At 40.3% G+C, this 24,672-nt stretch overlaps 1 protein-coding gene and 1 long non-coding RNA gene across 2 annotated transcripts in view; one reads left to right on the top strand and one right to left on the bottom strand.

The window, feature by feature from the left end:
- Window positions 1-6,300: 6,300 nt before the first annotated feature.
- Window positions 6,301-10,367, bottom strand: LOC102467745 (acidic mammalian chitinase). Its single transcript, XM_027772292.1, has 7 exons — window positions 10,212-10,367; window positions 9,854-9,978; window positions 9,550-9,673; window positions 8,084-8,269; window positions 7,486-7,605; window positions 7,249-7,390; window positions 6,301-6,595 (listed from the first exon to the last, which is right to left on the bottom strand). Exons 1-7 carry the CDS (start codon window positions 10,365-10,367, stop codon window positions 6,324-6,326), a joined length of 1,125 nt encoding a protein of 374 aa, XP_027628093.1. The 3' UTR covers window positions 6,301-6,323.
- A 758-nt stretch (window positions 10,368-11,125) lies between these two features.
- LOC102468166 (uncharacterized) overlaps window positions 11,126-24,672 on the top strand; it is a 21,252-nt gene continuing 7,705 nt past the window's right edge. The window contains exons 1-2 of the long non-coding RNA XR_334698.1: window positions 11,126-11,190; window positions 15,391-15,450. This is a non-coding gene — a long non-coding RNA (uncharacterized LOC102468166). The remainder of the gene's footprint in view (window positions 11,191-15,390; window positions 15,451-24,672) is intronic.

Here is a 24,672-nt window from a genome sequence, read left to right as displayed (position 1 = left end):
AGAGACAGAGAGATAGAAAGCGAGAAATCAACCCCCAGAGGAGATGGCCACGCCGCAATCCCTTCTCCTCCTTTCTCCTCTCGGGATCTTGGGCACGCACGCACACACGCCCGGTGTGAGTTTAAGCCACCGGGTCCAGGACACGAACCATGGTTGACTACGTGGGAGTCCAGCAACATAGCCATTATGCTAACTGCTGGTCCCCAGCCCCAATGTTTGCAGTTTCTTAGGCCAATATGTTGAAATTATTCTTGACACCTCTTCCCTTCCACATTTAATTCATAAAGAAATCCTACTAGCTTTTTAAAAATCTTGAAACTATGACTTAAATGTGGTCACTTTTTTGTTCTCTCATGAGAGGGAAGGAAGGAGTGAGGGAGAAAGAGAGACAGAGATAGATATTTTTGACAGGATCTCACTATATTAATATCCTCCTGTCCCAGTGTCACAATTAGCTAAAATTATAGGTCACTGCAACTGCATCATGTGTACTCGGATTGGGCCAGGACCCGGACCTGGGTCTCCCATGCAGTGATGTGATCTGTGTGCCACCACAGTTGGGACTTAAACGTAATCACTGTTGACCTTTACTGCTGTGCCGAGTTCTGAGTCACTATCTCCTTTCTGGATCACTGCAAAAGCCTTCTAATTATGTCTTCTCAGCAAAACAGCCAAACTGATTATTTTAAAATGAAGTAAAATTAGGGGCCGGCAGGTGGTGTGATATTTAAGGCGCTGGACTCCCATATGGCCAAACACAATTTGAGTCCCAGACCTGGCAGCTTCTTTCTCACTTTTCTTCTCTTTCTCTCTCATCAAAATTAAACAGTATTAGTAATATTAATAACAATAAATTAAGTAAAATCACTCTTTAAAAATTAAAGTAAAATCAAATCACTTATATACTTGAAAACTTTCAAAGGTCTCTCATTTTTCAGAGTAAAAGCAGAAGTCTTTATAATACCTAACAGAGTCTTAAACTAGAGGTCAGCAAGCTATGGTCCATGGGCCAAATTTGATCCATTGCTTGCTTTTGTACAGTACCCTGGAACCTAACAGTGGTTTCCACACTTTGTAATGCTAAAAGAAAAAAAAATCAAAATAAATCAAAAGAGGACAATAATTACTGTGACACATGAAAAATTATATGAAATTCAAATAGTTATAACAGAGACCATATGGCCCACCAAGCCTGGCTCTTTTTTTTTTTTTTTTTGGAGAGGTTTTTGCTATAGGGTGCGTACGCTTGCCAGAAAGAGAGAGACAGAGAGACAGAAAGCGAGAAATCACCCCCCAGGGGGGAGGGCCACACCGCAATCCCTTCTCCTCTGTTCTCTTCTCAGGATCTTGGGCACACACACACACACACGCCCTGCGTGAGTTTAAGCCACCAGGTCCGGGATGCGAACTGCGGTAGACTATATGGGAGCCTAGTGACATAGCCATTATGCTAACTGCTGGCCCCAGGGCCTGGCTCTTTACAGAAAAAGTTTGTTCACCGCTGCCCTAAACAATCTTCCCCCTGCTGACCACACCTTCTACAGCTTCTCCCCAGTCACAGGCCCCACTTCCACCCTTGCTCTCTTCTGACCCCCACCCTTATTCTCTTCTCCAACTACGCTGGCCTCCTTGCTGTTATTTGTTTGAAATGTTGAAAATTCTCTTTCCTTTGTTTCTTTCCACAAGTCTTTCCCTCTGCTAGTAACACCATCCAGCCCCCAGATAGTCACAAGACTAACCTCTTCACTTCCTTCATATAGTTGCTCACATAATTTATAGATTCCCCATGCAAAATAAAAATGTAGGACTTTATGTTCAAGAGTTAAGGATCACAAGATGCTACAGAAAAACATTAAGTGCACAGGTCACATGCTTAAGAAACTGGCTTTACTCACTTGTTCTCTTGTCGGTGGCCTGTGCAACCACTCCTTCAAAACAACAAACCCTTCACTGGCACCCACAGGGTCCCCTACTCTCCTTTACATTCTTCCAACACATTTTAATGTCTAATACATGAAGAGTCTTCCAAAAGTTCATGGAAGATGCATTTTATCAAAAAATTGTGCATGAGTTTCAGAAAAAATTTGTACCAAAAAACCCCCTTGTACTTTAATTCCATTTTCCACAAACATTTCGAAGTCTTCTGATACTATACTGTTTATATATTTACTGTATTCATTATCTAATATCTGTGTCCCTGTTGAGATACATGCTCTACCTAGGCAGAGATTTATATTTATTTCTTTCACTGCCATATCTTAACTACATAGAATAGCACCTGGAATAAATCAGGTGCTCAATAAGTATTTGTCGAATAAATCTTGCTGAAGAAGTACATAAAATTCAGGAATTACTCTGTTCTTAATCTTATTTATCTTTCTTATTTTAAATTAAAATTGAAAGAATTTTTGTTGAAAAGCATATTTCTGCTATGAGTTACAACATTATTTCTATCTGGTTATCTACTCTTTCCATTTTATTTGTAATAGCCAATGAACAGATGCTAAGAAATATAGCTGATGATACTAACCTCTAGGGAATTACTTTTTAAATTTTATAATCATTAGTAGTAGTATTTGACTTTCTAATTATGTACATGTGTTATTTTGACCAATTAAAATTTATAGTTAAAAGAAATAAAGCCTGGGACCAGTGGATGACAAAACGGTTACATCGCTGGACTAGCATGTCATAGGCCAAGGTTCAAGTCGTGGACCCAGAGGCTTAAATCTTATGTGAGGCACGTGTGCATGAGTGCCTAAAATCCCGAGAGAAGAATGGAAAAGAAGGAATTGTGGCATGGCCATCCCCTCAGGGGGTGATTTCTTGCTTTCTGTCTCTCTGTCTCTCTTTGTGTCTCTGGTGAGTACACTATAGCAAAAATGGCTCTAAAAAAAAAGAAAGAAAAGAAAAGAAATAAAGGCTGAGCATTTAAACAGAAAGAGTTGAATTCTCAGATTGAAAATGAGCCTTGAGTATGAAGCAGAAGAAAAAAATAATACCTAGATATAAAACTAAACATAAACTAATACAATGAAATTGCAGAACATCAGGTATGAAGAGAAATGGTAGAAGTTACCAGAGAAGAAGAGAAAAGGTAATATTGAATAAATTGACAAGACTTTAATACATCTTTTTCTTATAAAAAGCTATTAAGGTATGTAGATCAGGTAAATCATTCTTGTTTCTTAGAGATGGTGAAAAATTTGGGAAAATTAGAAAAGTAGACTATCATCTATAATTCCATTTATTGACTTCATTCCAATCTGATATGCGAAATTTTGTGGTACAATCTTTCTAGCCATATTTGGCTGCCCAGTGGTCCTCACTCCTGGGCAGTGTTATACTATCTAGAGAGTTTTCCTGAATTCTGCTAGAGTACAAAGTGTGCTTTTTGTTTGAAATACACCTTCTAAGTCCTAATCTTTTGTTTCTATCATTAGTGTGGGGCATTTGTAGCCATCCAATGTTCTGATATATCTTCCTATGTTTTGATGATTTCTTCTCTATTGATCCCATTTTCCCAAGCAGAATTCAGGAAAATCATATTTTCTGTCTCCTCCACAGTTGGGGTGAGGGTGGAGGAAGGCCTGTAACCCAGCCTCTTCTCTCTGTTCAGAATCAACAACATGAGGAGATGACCACACATGAAGGAATTTACCTTCTAGGAAGTGCAATGGTGGATGTGATTTACTCTCCAGGGCAGCAGGGAGAGCTGCTGGCAGCAATGCTGAATGTTGCTGGTTCACTGCGACTCTGGAGTTTCTCAACTAGAGCACCCCCACAGTAAAAATAGGCTTTTTCCTAGCTCTCTGCCCACCACCCCTGAGAGTTTGTGAGCTAACAATTTTTTAAAAATTATTTTATTTAACTTTTATTTATTATTATTATTTTTAGTATTTCCACAGAGAGACAGAGAGAGAGAAAGAGAGAGAGAGAGAGGGAAAGTGAGAAAGCAAACCTCCAGGTTCAGGACTTGAACCACATTTGGCCATGTGGAAGTCCAAGCACCCTTAATCATCATGCCACCTGCTGGCCCTAGTGAGCTAACAATTTTTATAAATTGCATATCACTTAAAAATTAAGAACCCTGGCCTAGCCATGGTGACACAATGCTCTGCAGTGTTGGAGGTCATACAGAACATCAGGGTTCGGTTTCTTGGTACACCTGTTCATGATGGTTCACAAGTATGTGCTCATGAGCCTGGCTGGATGGGAAAGGCTGTGGGGAATGCTTGCAGCATGAGATCCTACTGAGGATTCTTGTCTTTCTCTCTCTGTCTCTGTCTCTCTGTCACTCATGAAAGAAAGAAAAAAAAAGGAAGAAAGAGAGAAAGAAGAAAGAAACTAAGACACAAAAAAACAAAACAAGGTCAATCCCATAGTGCAGTAGTCCCTGTTGTGCACAGGGAACCATATCTTACTTGACCTACTGCAGTTTGAATTCCAGCCCTGGTGACTTAAAAAACATGCCAGGTGTGTGTGCATGTATGCCTTAAATTCAACAGAGTGGCAAAATAGAGAAGGGGTCATGACATGAGCATGTCCCTTTAGGGAGTTCTCTCCCTTCCTCTCTAATGAGCATATGTGTACATGCATCCACTGGCAATTACAAAAACATAATAAAACAAAACCAAGAAGATTGGCTAAATCAACCTCCAAATTTTTACATAGATCAGTTCACTCACTTTGCCTTCCCACAGTACTGCATCTCTCTGGTGTCACCATTTTACCTGCTCCTTCAAAATCCTACTCAAATGGTCCCAGACCCAGCATTAGCCAGGGCAGAAAGCTGTTGGCATCTCCACCTTTGCCTGCTTTTGGCCTTGGGGCTATATGAAAGAGAAACATTGTATGTCTCCACTTAACATTTACCAACTGTTTGCATGCACTCTATGGTAGAGACTGAAATACTGGAGAGCATAAAAGTATTAAAAATTGTAATGGACACTAGAGACAATGTGGAAAGAGAGTGTGAGAGGGGAAGAGTGTAGGAAAGGAAATTTGGGGGGGGAAATGGAGAGGTAAGACACTTGTGGGACACAGATAATGTTTATTATCTGTTGATGAGGATGTGTATAATAGTCTCAACTGGGCTGGACTGAGGTGTAAATCATGCTGGGTAAAGTCTCTGCAATCTAAATGATGTGTAGTGATTTAATATATGAATAATAATAAAAAAATCTTAAAAAATAAAAACCATCTCAGTGCACATGTGTGTGTGCCCAAGATCCTAAGAGGAGAGGAGATTACAAGATAGACATCCCCACTAGGGGATGGTCCTCATTTTCCGTCTTTCTTTCTCCAGCAAATGTATATGCCCTGAAAAATGAATATATAATTAAAATAAAATGGGGAGAGGCAAGAGTGAGTGGTACTACTGATAAAGCAAAGTTGGTCATCAATTGATAATTGTCAAACCTAGGTAATAAGTTTATGAAGGCATACTATTCTCTTTGATTTTGTATATTTGGATTTTAAATAGTAAATATATAAGCCAAAAATTAGCTTTGGTCCCTTTAAAATTATAATAAAATATTTTTTAAAAAATCGTAAGCATGCACGCACCTGTGCCCAGCATGGGTTTTAAGCTGCCAGGGCTGGGACATGGCAGTCCAGTAACGTAACCATTATGCCATCTACTGGTCCCTCAATATGTACTTTGTATTCCTCTACATAATGCATATTAGTTGTTTTTATTTTTTAAAAATGTACATACTTAAAATTATTTATCATTGAGTAAAATGGATGGTCCAATCAGAGAAGAAAAAAGAAAACATGTGGGAAAAGGAGTTACCCATACTGGACATGTACAGACTTTTTTTTGCTTGTCATTATTCCATAATCAATTTGGTAGAACAATTTTAAAAAATCTTACTCAAACCTATGTCTTCATTAATTACTATAAATATAAATACTTCTAAGTCGTCAATATAGCACCCCTTGAAAAACTGAAATGATTTCTCCAAGGTATATACATAGATGCATTTGTTTATGGGTTATTGTCTGAGTCTCACGTCTCTGTGTTCTCTAGCCTATCTCTGTGAACATGCTTGAAAATGAAGGGACTAAGTATCTTCTCTGACTCCCATCTGCTTCTACTGCCCAATACCCTGGAGAGAGCTGTGCATGCTGCATCTATTTGCCATAGAAACTGCATGGCTGGCAGGCTAGTGGAACAATACACCACTAGGAGACTGGAATTAATTAAATCTAACATCCTTCAGTAAAGAAGCAGAAGCCATTACACAATAATGCTCAATCCTTTATTGCACAACCATTTCTGAGGATGGAGTGGGTGAGGTGGTATCAGACAAACATTATCACCAGTTGCAGCAGGAGCAGGAGGCATCAAAGACAAGACCTGCCTGGCAGTGCTGAGTGAAGGTCTTTCCATTCACACAGTTGTAAAAAGCATTCTTGTCAGTGGGATCAGGGTACAGTCCACTGGCTCTGTTGGCACAGAATCCACTGCCACTGGGGCTGCCCCCAGAGCTGCTCCCAGAACTGCTCCCAGAGCTGCTTCCTGAGCTGCCCCCGCCTGTGCTAGGAGCCTCGGTAATGGGAGCAATGGGATGGGCTGGAGCTTTGCAACCTGAAAGGAAAAAAAAACATAAACAAAAACAAATCCTGAACCCCACATCTTTTAGCCAGCGATACCTGGCATATGAGAACAAATACACTGGATTTTGTTCTTGGCTCTTCCTTCCATGACTCTGTATATTTCAGTCTTCTGACTGGTTTGCCAGTCCCGTGTGCCCCATCCCTTTCTCATCAACTCCATCCTCATCATCTAAGGCACAGTTAATTTTTTCCTCCTTCATAGATCATACTAATACTTTGAGATTTCTTGTTGTCATCAACTCAAAGAAAGTTACTTAGCCTTTTCTAGGGCACTTCGCCATGCAATATTGTCTTATTGTTTTCCAATAGTGCAGTTTTGACCATCCTCTCTCATGGAATTGTAAACTATAGAGTAGAGATGATGATTTATGCATTTGGGATATATATGGTACCTACATGGTGATACATATATAATAGATGTTCAATAAATTGCTTATTGAATGAATGAATGTATAAAAAGATGATTAATGTCCCTGTTTGTTCTCCTCACCATTAAACAATCACTACCAGTACATGTAGATCAATAGTCATATGATCTCTTGTAAAATGGCTCCCTGAACTTCTAAGGAGCCTTTGAATTTCTCTCAAGTCTAAGGCCTAGAGTCCCTTCCACCCCCAACTCACTTGCACTCTGGAGGCCCAAGGCATCCTTCAGGGTGGTGATCAGAGGGAATTTGCCCTGGTTGCAGAAAGTGCCTGTGAAATCATCCAAGTCAATGGCCCAGACCATGGCACCTCCAAAGTTGTTCTTCTTGAGCCACTCAGCCTGTGGTAATTAGAGAGAAAAACACCAACAAGTAGTTCCAGGGCTACCAATGGAAACAGACTGATGGCAATAACAGTCCAAAGAATGCAGTCTACCTTGATTTTGAAGCTCTTGGTATTGTCGTATCCAAGCCATTCATTGCCTTTGTAAGCATAGGGAACATCCTCAGGAGCCTCCCATACCTCAGTAGCTCCATTCTTCAGGAAGGTACAGATCTGAAAGAATATAATGAAGAGATTGGCAAGAGTGTCTTTGTGGCAGAGGCTAAAGGACATGGGGAGAGGAAGTAGAGACTTGTATGAAAAATGCTTATATGCCTATGGCTCTATCAGCAAATTTCTCAGTTTAATTGGGATTCTGATTCTTTATCCCACCTGGGTCATTTATTAATGTAAGAAGAAGCTCTTGCCCTGGAAGTCAGAAGTGTCTGTTGATTGACTAATCTCGCTAATGATATCTGCTTTCCTTCTTTCTCTGCATTGGGAATCCAGTCTAAAGAGACCCTAGTGATGGTCCAGCTGAGGTAGTATTATAGGAGAGCTTATCTTCCTCCTTTCCAGATAGACATAAACATCCACTTTAAGCCCAATAGCTTGCTAAATAAGTCTTAAAATGCAAAATTTTAAATCATTAAATACATGGACTAACAGAAAGCCATCTTTTCCCCTCTCTCTCAAATTCCCAGGTGCTTACCTCATAGTAGGCCCAGAACCCAGACTGTCTGGTGTAGGGCCCAGCAGGGCCAGGGCCAGTAGTGGGGGCACCAATTCCATGGTTGGAAGGGTTGCTTAGAAGGAAGGTGTGTCCATAGGCTGGGAATCCAACGATGAGCTTTTCTGCTGGGGCTCCATTGTCCTTCCAGTAGTTCATGGCATAATCCTGAATGGCAATGGGTTTGCTAGAGACCTCATTCCCAATGGATGGCCCAGTAATGAATTACTAACTAAGCTTTTTGTGTGAGGGTGGTCATGGCTGCTGTACAAAATACTTAAAATATATTGGGTCTTTGGGAAAGCCATAATGGACTTTGGCATAAAAAAATGTAGAAAAATACATCAGGACTTTCCCAACAACCTAATAGTTTACAGTATTATCGCCATACTACTCTGTAGAAGTGATGTATCCCTATATCAACTAACCTTTTTTATTTAAAATTATTTTTTATTCATGATAGAGAGAGAGGGAGAGAGTACTTCCCCTCCCTTCCCCCTGCAAGGAGCTGGTCACTTCCCAATTCTTTTTCCTCCACTCTTCATCCCACCAGGATACTGAGCACAAGTGCACAAACCTGGCATGAAGCTGACAGGGCCAGGACTTGAACCCCAATAGGCATGTGGGATCCAGTTTCCTCTCTATTGTGCTTAACCACCGAATTGCAGAGCTGACCCAACCAGACCATTTTTACTAGCATGCCAATATGTAGGCTTAGCATAGACCCTTCTGATAAAAAAATATATGATAGAAAGACTAAACTTTTTCTTCATGGTTTTCCTAGTATCATCCATTGTTTAATGGCTGAAATTCTATATAATATACACGGGCGAGAGATTAGAAAAGTAGAAAATAGATGGGACTAGCAGAAGGCATAACGGTTATGTAACTGGGCTCCCACATGGCTGACCGCAGTTTGAGTCCTGAACCAGGTAGCTTGAAACTCATGCCAGTTGCATGTGCATACATGCCCAAGATCCCGAGAGTAGAATGGAGAAAGGATTGCAACATGGCCATCCCCCTTGAGAGTGATTTCTCAGTTTCTGTTTCTCTGACTCTGTCTTTCTAGGTAAGCGCATACACCCCACAGCAAAAATTTCTAAGTTTTTTCAATTTTAATAAAAAAGTAGAAAATAGATAAATAAAAAGGGAATAGGAAAAGGAGAAAGGTAGAAAGCATTTTATAATTTACTGCAATATGAGCAAAGGTACCTCCTTGTCTTTTATTAAAAGTGAAGCACTTGTTATCAATCATTTTCCCTGTACGATAAAATGATCAGTGTAGTGTTAATAAGTTGGAGATTTTTAGTAAAGGGGAACTAGTTAATTATGGCAGCCTAATTTATCATTTGATAAAATTACTAAACTTATGTTGGCTTTTGTCTCTGAATATCCACTGATTTGCATTAACATCTCTGGTCAGCATTTGCATCTGTGCAGGGACTTACCACATTGAGGTAGGCATTGCTGCCAGTGTCAGTTGGGTATTTGTAGAGGGGGCTGTTCTCTCCAGTGTAACCTTCCCAGGAGCCATGGAGGTCATAGGTCATGACATGGATGTAGTCCAGGTACCTGAGGTGGGGTAGAGGTTTTAAAAATAATTGATCGTGGTCACTTCACACACTTGCGCAGGCTAGACACCACTTCCAAAGCCTCCTAGATAACATTCCTGAACATCGAGACAGACCAAGGACAAGTGGACTCTGCCTAAGTGACGCCTACAGGAATTTGAAGATAAGGTGCATCACTCACTGGGACAGCTGGGGGATCTCATAGCCAGACTGGATGTTGGAGATACCAGCAGCCACTGCAGCAGTGACCATCAGCCTGGGCTTGTTGATCTGCTTGGCCTCCTGCTCAAAAGCTTCACGCATTTCCTATATAGGAGTAGGAAAAAAAATCTATGAATACAAACTCTAAATCAGCTTTCATGACTTCTAGTTAAATTGAGCTCTTCATCAATTTTTCATCATCCTCACTGGAACAGAGTCTCTAGGTCCTTTATCTCCAATTGAGATTGAAGGGATCTAGATTTTCTGTAGGGTCTCAGTAATCTTTCATATGAGATTGATGTGTGTTTCTAGTCAAAATGATGTAATACTCAGATCACCTGCACCAGGACAGTGAAGAGGTGCTTGTCCTGAGGCGTGCTTCCTCGAGAGCCAGGGTACTCCCAGTCAAAGTCCAGCCCGTCAAACTCGTACTGGCGCAGGAATTTGATGACCGAGGCGATGAAAGTCTGGCGGTTCTCAGGAGTGGAAACCATGGCGGTGAAACTGAGGGAGACCCAAAAAGGCGTGATGTGGCCTTAATGGGACTAATGCCTTGTAAAATCAACCTAGGAAGTTATCTCAACAAAGAACTTACGGAGCAGTGCCAAAGTTCCAGCCACCAATAGCCAGGAGGGTTTTTAGCTCACTGTTTCTGAAGGGAAAAAAAGCAAAGTGTTGTGTCAGATCAAATAGGAAGAAAAGGAAGCCATTTCAACATTTAGCTTCTACAGTGGTCAAGAAGCCCAAAAATGTCTCATGCAGACTCTCATTCTGGTTTGTCTTCATTCTCATCCTTATTCCCTTATTTGAGTAGTTGAAATATGTTCCCTGGATTGGTATGTTTCAGTGTCGTCACAGTTCTAATCACTCCTGTTGGTGTGGAATCCCTATCTGAGAAGACCAAATACTTTATCAATACCAGCTTCAGATCACTCCCAAGTCGAAGATTATTCCCTTCCAGTAGTTGTCCACCAGTAGCTGGACTTCTAAAAATTTCCCTTGGTAACTGAGCTGGACTAAAACTGACAACCACCTCCTATAAGCCTGCCATGCCCCTTAATATTAGTCATCTCTGCACCAGAAATGATAAGAAAGCACCAAGTTTACTAGATGCTGCATGTTGGCCTTTTTGGAGTTTCAGCCTCAAGGCTGCTTTGGAAAGTCTTATTCAAACTGTTCTCAAAAATGAAACGATTCTAAGCCTCAGTTCTGTCCTCACTTGTTTTTCAGGCCATTGAAAGCTTGGTAGAGAGTCACATCATTCCATTCGATGGTGGCAATTTCATTGTTCCTCATCCCAGCAAAGGCATAGATGAGGTGAGTACAGAGGCAAGGGTCGATGTCATCAGGCTTGAAGCGCCCCAGGCCTGGTCGGTACTGAGCCCAGTTGGTGAAGTAGCAAGTCAGCTGATAGGCAGAACCTGTTACCCAGAGGAGGAGAGGAAGAAAGGTGCCTTGGAGTCATAGATTTCTTTAAAAAGCAGGTTTCTAAATAATTTTCTCATTTAAGTCTCTAAGCAGAAGCAGAAAATCAGTATGAGAACTTTATGTATTGCCTCACACCCATAATTAGCAAGTGACTCAAGGCTGAAGGTGGCTCTGTCCCTCCAACAAAGAATGAAAATAAACCTTGAAAATCAGTGCTTTTAGCTGAAATAAAATTTAAAGTTGGTAAACTCTGATTTAGATGTGTTCTAGACTCCCCTACATGCTAGTAATAGCAATTGTTAATGCATATTGAGTACTTAAATATTAAACAATGCTCTGAGTAATTTTCTTATATTCATTCCTTAATCTTAACCCAAACCTTGTGAAGTAGCTACTATTATTTTTCTCATTTTACCCTTTTGGAAACTGAGCTATAGAAAGGATTATGGTGTAGGCCTATTTAGCACTTGTAGCTATTTCCTGGGGATTGCAGGGGGGCAGTAATAATTCCACCCAGTGGGAAGTGATCCATATACCAGGAGCCAAGAGTCCTGGCTTCTGGCTTAAATTTCACCGTGAACTCACCATATCACCTGGGACAAGTCATCTGGCTTATCTCTGTTTGGTTAACCAGCCCGTGACATGGGGTAGCAATGCCTTTCCTCGCAGAGAAAACTTGTCTTAATGTCTTGTCTTAAAGAAAAGCTAAGATGACATTAGGAAATGCTTTAACAGAGAAGAAGGCAGTAGATGCCTTACAACTTATTATTAATTATTGTTAACATTTAAGACTGTCATCTAGTTGGTTTCAGCTTCGGGAATTTTAGGTCTGTGGTCTCAAGCTCTTAAATTTGATTGGGAATTTCCAACTCTCTGAAAAAGTAGTTAATATTTTTATTTGAAGTGAAAATACACAAGTCCATATTGAGTTTATAAATTATGAAGAAACAAGAAAGGAACAATATGATAAATCTTCCCAAGAATACATACCTAGCTCAGCTGTCAGCAGAAGGAGCAGACCTTAAAGCAAGAGAGAATAATGAATTTAAGGAACACATCTGTGTGGAGAGCTGCCTTTGTAAACTACTGACTTCATTTTAGGGTCTCTGTAGGCATCCTACTTACGGAGACTGATGAAGTCTCAAGATTTCTCCTGGGAGTTCACTTTCTCTACTCCCATTCCTAAGACCATTTAAATGCCATGATGCTCTGTGGGTTGGCAAAGGCTGGGAGACTATTGGGCAGTGGAAAACCTACTACCAGGGGAGGAAATATATTCCCATAGTTTTGCTGAAAGCAATAATTCCCGGTGATTTGATGTGAGTACAAAGGTAAAAGAAAGCTCCAAAGGGGCAGAAAATGAGGGAGACAATGACTCACAAGCAGAGTTTAGGTGGTTTCTTACCAGTGAGGAGGGTGAGCTTGGCCATCTTGCCTCAATGGTAGAGCTCCCCCTTGTCCAAACTGCCTTTTATACCCTCCTCATCATCTCCTGTGCTTTATCAGCTTCTCCTGTACATGATTGTCTCCAAAGTGAATGTTGATATTGGCAGTGCTCACAAAGCTTAAACCCTTTTAAGAACCCATAATTGACAGAGAAACAATACTATCTTGACTTCATTTTACAAAAAAGAAAGATTAAACTTAAGCCCAGGAACCATACTAATAAACTCCATTATTGAGTAGTTTATATAATTCAAAATGGTTTATGTACAGTGGGCTATATTATCTGCTTGGGTGGCAAAGCAACTAATAAGTTATTTCACACACTGTGTCAGATGGAAGCCTTGACCAACTTTGCATTCATTCATTTTTTGCTGTCATTCATTCAACTCATTGTAAGAGATATAGAGGGCTGTCGTTGTGCCCCCACATTTTTTACCTTCCCCCCCTATTAATTTTCCTATTCCTGTTCCTCCTACTCTGTCCCAGCCTTAAAATAGCATCTACTTGGCTCCTCTCTGCTGGGGAGTGTCTCCTTCCCTCTGTGATGCTTCCCTGGGTTTGGTCTCTCTCAGGGTCTTTGTCCTGTCCACCAGACCTTGAGCCTAATGGATGACACTATCCAGGTGATTCTTCCCCCCTAGGCCAGCACCTTTCTGTTGCCCATATTTCTTTAAATGGTTCTAAAGTTCCTCTAGTCTCTGGTGGTAAGATGTAGGATTTAATAGATTCTTACTGCCTCATAAAGAGAATCCTTCCTTTTTTACCTGTCATCAAAACCCCACTGTCTCAATTTACCTTTCCAGTCTTCCTTCTGCTAACCCCTCAGTATAAACCTTACATATTAAATTGTACTATTCTGGGACCAGCAGGTGGCATGGTGGTTAAGGTGCTGGACATACCCACATGGCCAACCATGGTTCGAATCCTGGACCTGGTGGCTTGCTTTCTCACTTTCCCTTCTCTCTCTCATAAGATTAAAATAAATGAATAAATAAATAAAATTAAAAATTATTTTTAAAAAATTATACTATTCTTGGGAACCAGCAGTTAGCGTAATGGCTATGTCGCTGGACTCCCATGTAGTCGACCGCGGTTCCCGTCCCGGACCCGGTGGCTTAAAACTCACGCCAGATGCGTGTGCGTGCGTGCCCAAGATCCTGAGAGAAGAATGGAGGAGAAGGGATGCAGCATGACCATCCCCCCTAGGCGGTGACTTCTCACTTTCTGTCTCTCTGTCTCTCTCTGTCTGTCTGGCGAGCGCATGCGCCCTATAGCAAAAACCTCTCCAAAAAAAAAAAAAGAAAATTATACTATTCTTCATGTTCAAAAACAACCTGTTCTCCACCCTTTTGCTAAGCCCATTCTCTGCACTTAGAAAATAGAATGTTTACTTCCTGTACCACCTCCCACCACCATCTTTAGAGGCCTATTTGAAATGCTTTCCACCATGACACTGTCCCTGATCATCATAGTTGGAAGGGACAACCCTCCTCACTTCTGTTTCTCTGGTGTTTTGTTTCTACCACTCAGCTAAGTCATTGTTTTTTTCTTTTCTTTCTTTCTTTCTTTCTTTCTTTCTTTCTTTCTTTCTTTCTTTCTTTCTTTCTTTCTTTTTTTATTGGAGCATTTTTAGGGAAGAAGCATGAATCCAGTGGAAAGGGCCACACAGACTAATGTTCAAGTCCTTTGTACTATGAGGTTCAAAACCACACTTAAGTGTGGGAAATTCTGAAAATTCCTTAATCTTAGTTTCCTAATTTATGAAAGGAGGATAAAATGGTTAATTTGCAGAGCACTTTTAAGCATTAAACAAATATTTGTGAAAACACAAGTGCATAATCAGCACCCTCTAAGTGATAATTATCATTGAAGAATATTTACACATGTTTATGCAATTTCCCATTTGACTGGAAGCTCCCTAATCTTAGTTTCCTAATTTGTTAAGGTGGAATAAAATGACTACTTCACAGGGCAGTTTAAGCATTAAACAAATATTTGTGAAAACTCAAGTGCATAATCAACACTCTACAAGTGATAATTATCAACATAGAATATTTGCACGTTTGTGCAATCTCCCATTTGACTGAAAGTTCCTTAAGAACACAGTCAAGGGATCAACAGATGGTGTAATGGTTACATCACTGGACTCCCACATAGTCAACTGTGGTTCAAGTCCAGGACCTGGTGGCTTAAACTCTCACTGGGCACAAATGCATGCGTGCCTAAAATCCTGAGAGGAGAATTGAGGAGAAGGTATCACAGTGTGACCATTCCCCCTGGGGGGTGATTTCTTGTTTTCTGTCTCTCTAGTGAGCACACACACCCTCTAGCAAAAGTCTCTCTCTCTAAAAATAAAATAAAATAAAATAAAGATTACCAGTCAAACCAATACCGTATTGCACCTAAAATCTATTTCTTCTCCAGATAAAGCTCCAAAATAAACATTTATTCACACCAAATAAATTAATTTTAGTAAGAGTAACTATTGTGAAAATTGTACATGAAAAAACATGCTGGTGCAAGAAAATCTTTGGAGCAGAGAGATTTTGATGTCACAGCTTGTGGAGACTGTCTAGGTGCATTGCCTGTCTTGGCACAAGTGCTTAGAATGGCAAGATAGATTCAAGTTGAGTCTTTTTTCAGGGTGAAAAGGTCTGCTACAAGAGTGAGGTACTATGTTCATCATGTACACCTGCAGACAAGGTAAGCGATTTCTCTTAACTTTGTACTCCCAGATTATCAATGGTCTCTCCTGTGTCTCTCTAGCTGTGTTCAGAATACTTAAAGCCGTTCTTGCATTTAAAAGTGAAACAGATATGGAGCTAGCAAGTGGTGTAGTAGTTAAGGAACTGGATACTCCCTTGGCTGATTCCCTGGATCAGGCAGCTTGAAAATTATGCTGGGCACATGTACGTGCTTGCCCCAAATCCCAGGAGGACACTTTTACTGTCTCTCTGGTGAGCTCATGTGTCCTATGACAAAAATCTTAAAACAAAACAAAACAAAAAGTGAAACAGGTGAGTTAGGGAGTACTGGCAATATGGTATGTAGAACTCTTTGCTGATGTCTATGGTCCTGGATGTAGTCCTAATCTTGATTTGTTGTGGGTTCCCAACCTGGAGGAGGACACTGAAGTCCTGAACCTGTACTTACTGCCAGATCTTAAGGCCTTCAGGTGAGTCCAAGAAAGTTCACAGTTGTTTATACTAGTTCAATAATGGAGCCGGTTTCTTTGAAAAGCTCTCAACTCTATTGTGGGCTTTTGGAAAGGAGAGGCTATTAATATTCCTTTGTTCTTGCCTCTCTTTCAACAGTAGGGGCAGAACTCCAGAATCTGATTCCAGGTCAATGAAGGACTTGACAGACTAGGATTATAGCAGTGACAAATGCAGGGGTAGGGGTGAGGCATACAGCCTTTAACCCATCTGAGGTAATGGCTAGTGAACATCCTGGGCCAGAAGTCAGGAAATGTATGGTGTGAGCACCGCCACTAACATGCCAACAGCGTTGGGGAAGCCATTTAAATATATCAGAAATATACTAGTAACTACATTAAATCTAAGTGGGCTCAATACTCCAGTTAGAAGTCAGAACTTACTAATGTGTTTTCTTTATAAAAAAAAATTCAAGTCTATACTGCTTATAAGAGACATACCAAAAAGATACAGGAAGGGTAAAGTAAAACAATGGGAAAAGTATATCATGTATACGCTAATCAAAAGAAAGCTAGAGTCTGATATCAGACAAAATAAAGTAAGTCACATCTCTAAAGATAAAGAGAGACAGGCAGGCCTACGACATCAGACAGGAGGAGGGGACTCAACGGAGGCAGGCAACAAAAGCGGAAAAAGGCAAAGAAGAAGAAGGAGGAACCCAAGTAGCTTTGTGGCTTCCTGTCCAGCCCTCTTGCCCTTCGCCTGTGTGCCTGGAGCCAGTCCCACCGCGCTTGTGTGTCCTCCTGTAGTCCTCACAGGTCTCAGCACTGATGGCGTTCCCTTTGCCCTGGGTCTGCAGCGGGTCCCTTTTGTGCTTCCTTCCCCTCTGGTAGCCTCTCTCCCCCTGGGTCACTTGGGGGGGCGGGTGAGGGGTTACCTCTTCCCAGTGTTTTTTTATTCCTGTGGGGCTCACCCCAAAGTATTAAAAGTAGCTTTGTAATAATAATAAAAAAAAGGACATGTCATAATAGTAAAGGGTCATTTCAACAGGAAACATCACAATTTAAAATGTCTCTATACTCTGTAATGTAGGTTTAAAATACATAAAGTGAAAATCAGCAGAACTCGGTCCAGCTGCCGTGGTGTAAATGATCGGGTGCCATTTCACAATTCTGGAACCATATGGGAAGGCCCAGGGTTTGGTCCTGAGTGCACCTGAATACATCAGACTAGGGATGGGGTGTGGATCATGGTGTGACAAGACTCTGAGAGTTTACGTCTCTCTCCCTTTCTTTCTTACAATAAATAAATAAACTTTAAAACTTGACATGATAATGTGTATAATATTCCCAACTGGACTGGTGAGAAAGGTATTCATGTTGGAACATCCTCTTTATACGCTAAGTGACATATGTGATTGAATGTATAAGAGGAATTAAAAAAAAAAATCTTGACAGAGGCCAGCAGGTGGCGGGGTAGTTCAGATGCTGGATTCCCACATGGCAGAGGTGGGAGTAGGGAAGTGATTTCTCACTTTCTCTCTCTCTCTGTCTTTCTCTCTCTATGTCTCTCTGGCGAGTGCATGTGTCCTATGGCAAAAATCTAAATCACAAACAGACAAAACTTGATAGAATTGAAAGGACAAATACACAAGTCCAAATAATAGTAGGATATTTTACCTCTGACAATAACAGAACAAAGACAAAAATCATCACCTAAAGCACATTATTAATATGGCCTAACTGACAAACACATAACATTATATTCACAGTTGCACAATTGCATTCTTTTCCTGTATACATGAAAGAACAAAGGGAGAAGGCCCTTGTTTCCAGAGAGGCCTCATCACTTAAAGCATATACAAAGGAGAAATTCTCTAATGAAGAAAGAGAGTCTAGGGACTGGCAAGTAGTGTGGTGGTTAAGGTCACTGGACTTCCATATGGCCGACTACGGTTGAGTCCTGGGCCTGGTGGCTTGCTTTCTCACTCACTTTCTTTCTCTCTCCTGCTCCCTCCCTCCCTCTCTGGTCAAATTAAAATAGATAAATAAATAAATAAATAATATAAAAATTACTTTTTAAATAAAAAATAATTCTTAAAAAAAAGAGAGACTACCAGGCGAAACTCCTCATATGTGCACACAAGGAAGCTGATAGTGTTGATTTGCATATGGGAGATCAGGTAGGAGGTATTAAAAAAAGACATCCTTACTGTAAAAGATGAGTCACAAGTTAGAAGAAAGGGAGGAGGTACCTGTAATCAGATGCTATATAGCTCACAGTAAACACCATGAGAAAGCATCTGCATTGAACCATCCATTCATTAATGTTCATTCATTTATTTATTAATTACCTAATAAATGCCCACATTATGTGAGGTTCCATGTAGGTGCTTGACTATATGAATAAATAAAACACTTACCATCACTGGTATAGGCAGATAAATGAATAGAAATTTATGATCTGGTGACTTAAAAGTCACAGGGCAAATTAGCCCAGAGTAACTATTACAGGAAGTAGGAAGCAGTAGGCAGACATACTTCTGTATTTAGGAATTCTGAAGGAAATGGTCAGAGGTAGGGGAGAGAATCAAGCCAAACTTTCTTTCTTTTTTTTCTTTTTTAAGAGAGGTTTTGTTATAGGGCACATGTGCTTGCCAGAGAGACAGAAAGCAAGAAATCACTCCCCAGGGAGGTAGGCCACACTGCAATCCCTTCTCCTCCATTCTCTTCTTGGAATTGTGGGCACGCACACACACACACACATACACACACACACACACACACACACACACATACACACACGTGCCTGACGCGAATTTTAAGCTGCTGGGTTCAGGACTCAAACTGTGTTTGACTACATGGGAATCCAGTGATGTAACCATTATGCCATCTGCTGGTCCCTCAAGACAACATTTTTAGATAAGATTATTTTTAGAATATCCAGTATTTTAATTGAGGTACAATAAAGAAAATGGAGAGATGGGAGTGAGACAATTCCAACAAAATAGTAATTCAAAAATTTACTACTAAAAAGAAAAAATATCCCTGATATGCTGATGAGATGGAAAAGTATCTGAGATCATTAAAGAGAGAAAAGCACAAAAGCATATGCTTTTGTATTTATAAAATACCAAAAAACAGACACTAATGGATTTTTCTGGAAAATGGGTCTATAGAACATGTGGACGATTATAAAAATGAGTGCAGTACTTTTTGCTCTTCGTATCAGGGGGTAGAGTTGCATACCCTTACTCTTGAATCTGGGCTAGCTTTCTTATTTGCTTTATTTATCAAATGCAGCTGAACCGATACTGTGTGTCCTGGGCCCAGTTTTGAAGAGGCTCTGCAGCCTCTCACACTTACAGAAAACTGAAACTGTTCCATGGCCAAGGCTAGGGGGAGGGATAATGAGGAACATGAGATCAGTCACTCCCAATGGCTTTAGTGGACACCCAAATAATTCCTAGAAGCAGAGCTGCCTAACTCACTACCAGCTCACCACAGGTGCATGAATAAGTCCAGTTAGGACCAGCAGTGCCCAGCTCATCCCAGTTCAAACTGCTGACCCACAGAATTGTGTGGTAATAAATAGTTGCTGTTTTTTTTTATTTAATTTTTAAAAATTATACTTGGGCCCAGCGGTTAGCATAATGGCTATGTCGCTGGAATCCCATGTAGTTGACTGCGGTTCGAGTCCCGGACCAGGCGGCTTAAACTCATGCCGGGCGTGTGTGCATGTGTGCCCAAGATCCTGAGAGGAGAATGGAGGAGAAGGGATTGTGGCGTGGCCATCCCCCCTGGGGGGTTACTTCTCACTTTCTGTCTCTCTGTCTCTCTCTGTCTTTCTGGCAAGCGCATGCACCCTGTAGCAAAAACCTTTCCCCCCAAAAAAAATTGTGATTAAAAAACACAATATATAGTTTACCCTTTTAATCACTTTTTTCTTTAAATTTATTTATTTACATTAGTTCACTATACATCATTACAGCATACAAAATGAATTTCCCATCCAGAATACACTGTATATTGGCTCAATCAAGCACATCAACATACATGTTATCAACAAATAATTTTCCATTTCTTATGTCCTGTATATATATATATTTTTTGCCATCCTTGATTCCCTATCCCTCACCAACTGTCATGTCTCACCCTCCTCCCACATTGTCTCTGGTATCCATGGTTGCTTTCTATGCCTTTCCCCCCCCCCCCCCGCATTTAATTGATTTGCTAATGAACTTAGTCTAAATATTTCCAATGGCAATCACTTTTAAGGTCATTGTGTTAATTGTAAGCATGTTGTTGTGCAACAGATCTCTAGAACTTTTTCATCTTGCAAAACTGAATCTCTGTAGCCATTGAACAACAACTTGCATTTCCCCTTACCAGCCTCTGGTAGCCACCATTTTACCATCTCTTTCTGTGCTGGATATTGACTACTCCAGGTATCTCATAAAAGTGGGATCATACATTGTCCTTTCATGACGGGTTTATTTCACTCAGCATAGTCTTCAAGTTTTATCTGCATTGTAGCACCTGGAACTGTTGCCGTTCTAAGCCATTATATTTTGGGGTGGTTTGTTACACAGCACAAGTTAACTAACACAGGGCCAGCTCCATGTCACAGCAACAAGATAAGCCAGATCCCACATGAAAACTGTAGTTAGAAACCCTGGCCCAGTTAACCTAAAATACACAGGTGTGTGTACAAGTGGCCAGGATCCAATGGGCAGGAGGCCTGAAGGAAGGGGGATTGCAGTGTGACCAGGCCCTGTGGCTGTGCTCATCTTACTCTCTCTCACTCTTGTGTGCACGTGTATGTGCATGTGTTCTATCATTTTTAAAAAGAAAAAGAAATTTTTTAAAAAAGTTTACCAACATAGGAAGCCTGATCTCAAACAGTCTGATTCATTAAATCACATGTGGGTGAGGAAATCTGGAGAAAATACTGGTCTAGTTGGAGTGAAAAGCAAGAAAAAAGACCTGCGATCTAAACCAGAGCCATATGACAAAACTTAGGAGCCTGGGTGAGGCCCATGACCTTTTACCCTCAAGGCTGGTGTTCCCTAAGCTATCCCCCAACGGGTGTTCATGATGAAAAGAGTTCTTTCACTGAAGATGTTGACTAATTTAATAATTCCCTAATGAATGCCCAAATTGGTAATGCTGCATATATATATCACAATTTACATTATATTGTAAATCCTGAGACGTCTTCTATGCTTACTATGGTATTTACTAAATATGTTAAATCCATGAAATTTGTTTGATCTGTTATTTGGTTTTTCATTTATCTTAAGTCCTATGATGTGTTTGCTTCGGCAGCACATATACTTAAGTCCTTTGATGACATCATTTACAAACCTACGCTGATGGTATATTTCCTCTATTTTAATTCTTCTAATAAATTGGCGAAAGTACCATTACCAATCACACATATACAGTAGTTCTTCTGTGTCTATGTGGTTTTGAATGGTTGCCTAAAGACAATCTTGAAATATAACTTAGTCTGACTTAGATAATAGAATTCAAAGGTAAAATTGAATTTGCTACTAAATCTTGTCACATTGACTTTAAAAAGTGTCTGACCTTATAAACCACTTATAAAAGTGTGAAGTGTCACATATTCTTTATTTGATAGAATATACAAACCACACTAAAATGTCTTTCAATAAGTAAAAGGCAGTGTTTTTGGATACAGGGAATTCTAATTAGATTGGTAGTTAAGACCAAATATATAAAGTAGTCATCGCTACCTTATCTTCAGCCCTTGCCTTCAATGGGTTAATGAACACAAATTAAATACATGCGAGTCTGCTTGGTTTTGAGAAGTAATGGGATTTCTCCAGCATTTGTATATTTGTATAACCAGTTACATATAAGCCTAAATTTAAAAAAAAAAAATCTCCAGTAGGTTTTGAGATGGCATTGGAAGATGAGCATTACTAATGAATTACCAATTATATCATTAGAGAGGGCAAACAATGATAGCATTTACTGAACTGAAATTACTATTAAAAAATTAAAAAACCCAACTATATTCATTTAACCACAAGCCAGTCTTACTTAAATCAGGCCTGTCCAACAACAATATCCTGTCAGCCATTCATGATCCAAGTTCTGGTAAAATATAGCACACATAAAAAAGGTGAGACATTTCTGTTTTGTCATAGATAAGGCAGTGGCCATCCATTAATCATTAGTAACTTTTTTGAGATAAACTATCAACTTTACTCTTTCTGACTTCTTTTTAATGCCAGCAAAAAGATCATTTTTGTTTCTTCTTGGGATTCTCCAAATACTCCAGTATATCCTTCAATGTTTCCTCTCCAGTGTATCCTCTCTCCAGATCATGCCTTTGTTCTTATTAACATCTGTGTAAGAGAATCCAGGGGCCTGGCCTGTCTTCCACCCAGATAGACCATGGAGATTTGGGCCAATCTTGTGATTGCCTCCCTTTTCCATGGTGTGGCACTGAGCACAATTCTGAACAAAAATCTTCTTGCCTTTTCACCATCACCGATTTTTAATTCTCTATTTTGTCCTTTGGGCTACTGGGGTTCCTGCTCAGAAGCTGGAAGTCATACTCTCTAATCTATGAACTATTTTTTCCCCCAAGTATCTCACTTTATCATCCTGCAGGCCACATCAAGATAGGGCTATAGTAAGCAATGTTTCCAAAATTATTGGATGGTGGAGCTCTTCTGTCACATAGAGTTACTGAGTGAAAAAGGACAACTGCAAAGTAAAAGTTACAAAGAATATTTATTAGTCTCACAAAGCTAGCACAAAATAAGGGTCAGACCCTGGGACAGATCCTAACAACGACAGGGCTAAGAAAGAAATGACAGACATTGTCTTGGTCCATTATTGTGCTATTAACAGAAATACCTGAGACTGGGCAATTTATAAAGAAATAGAGGCTTATTAACTCATGATTCTGGTGATTGGAAATTCAATGCCATCATGAAATAGCAAGGAGGCAATTATTTTGAGCAGAGCAGAGCATAGTGTATGTCCAGGTTGTCCTCTCTCTGCAGTTCAGATCTTCCTCTGTTTATAAACCCACCAGAACGCCGTTACGGAATCCCCACCCTAATCATTGATTTCTTCCCAAAGCTTCCACCATTCAACACCATAATCAGATTAAGTTCTTACCCTCTTAATCCTGTCACAACTGAGCACATGAACTTTGGGGGGACATATTCAAACTATGGCAGACATATCCTCTGGCTCTGAGGAAACAAGCTTTCTTAAGCTAAAAAAAGAAGTATGCCACATGAAATTTGTTTAGAAAGAGTTCACATTGGCCAAAGGAAATAGTGGAGGGTCTTTTTTTTTTTTTTGAGAGGTTTTCGCTATGGGGCGCGTGCACTCACCAGACAGACAGAGAGAGAGACATAGAGACAGAAAGCGAGAAATCACCCCCCAGGGAGGATGGTCACGCTGCAATCCCCTCTCCTCCATTCTCTCGGGATCTTGGGCACCCAGACGTGCCCAGCGTGGGAGTCCAGTGACATAGCCATTATGCTAACTGCTGGTTCCCAGTAGCGGAGGGTCTTGAGGAGGTGGGGAAAGGGATAGAACTGGGTAAAGCTCCATTAGCAGAAGTTAACTAGAGCCATGTATTGGCTATAGAATGTGATCTGTTCTTTATGCCAGAAAAGTGTGTGGAGTTTGGGTCAAGTTTTTGTCATAAAAAAAAGAATGTCTTTGTAAGGTCAATCTCAAAGATAACAGAAAGTAAAACTATAAACAGGCTGTCAGCAAACCATTCTTTCTCTTTCTGTTCTTTGGATTTAATTTAGCAAAGAAATCTCTTCTGTAGATAAACTTTATCTTCATGTGTCACTTAACAGCAGACATACATTCTGAGAAATGTGTTGTTAGGCAATTTCATTGTGCAAACATCATAAACTTACACATCTAAGCCATATGGTCTAACCTGTTGCTCCAAGGCTACAAATCTGTTCTGCATGCTACTGCACTGAAAACTGTAGGTAAGTGTAGCACAGTGGTAAATAGCTGTGGATCTAAATATATTTAAACATAGAAAAGGCACTGTAAAAATGTGGTATAAAAATAATGGTACACCTGTATAACGCACTTACTATGAATAAAGCTTACAGGACTGGAAGTTGCTTTGGGTGAGTCAGTGAGTGGTGAGTAGACATAAAGGCCTTGTACCCTGCTGTAAACTTTATGAACACTATAAACTTAGGCTATACTACATTTATTTTTAAATTTTGGGATTTTTTTGTTTGTTCGCTTTTGTTTTTCTTAGAGAGAGATTTTTGCTACAGGGCATATGCAGTAGATGGAGAGACAGAGAGAGACAGGGAGACAGATAGTGAGAAATCACTCCCCCCCACCCCCCATAGGCTGGCTATGCCACAATCCCTTTTCCTTCATTTTCCTCTTGGGATTTTGAACACACACCCACCCCCTCCCCCCACACACACACACATACACATGTGCCCAGAGTGAGTTAAAAGCTGCCAAGTCCAAGACTCAAACCGTGGTCCACTATGTGGGAATCCAGCAATGTAACCATTATGCCATCAACTGGTCCCTAAAATTCTGTTTTCCTCAATAATCAATTGAACTTATCCTATTGGAACTTTTTTTTTTTTTTTTTTTTGGAGACATTTTCACTGTAGGGCACGTGCGCTCGCCAGACAGACAGAGAGAGACATAGAGACAGAAAGCGAGAAATCACCCCCCAGGGGGGATGGTCACGCCGCAATCCCTTCTCCTCCATTCTCCTC

This window comes from Tupaia chinensis, unplaced genomic scaffold (assembly GCF_000334495.1).
Source record: "Tupaia chinensis unplaced genomic scaffold, TupChi_1.0 Scaffold000270_2, whole genome shotgun sequence".
NCBI classification, from domain to species: Eukaryota; Metazoa; Chordata; class Mammalia; order Scandentia; family Tupaiidae; genus Tupaia; species Tupaia belangeri.
This window is presented reverse-complemented; position numbering and strand designations above follow the sequence as displayed.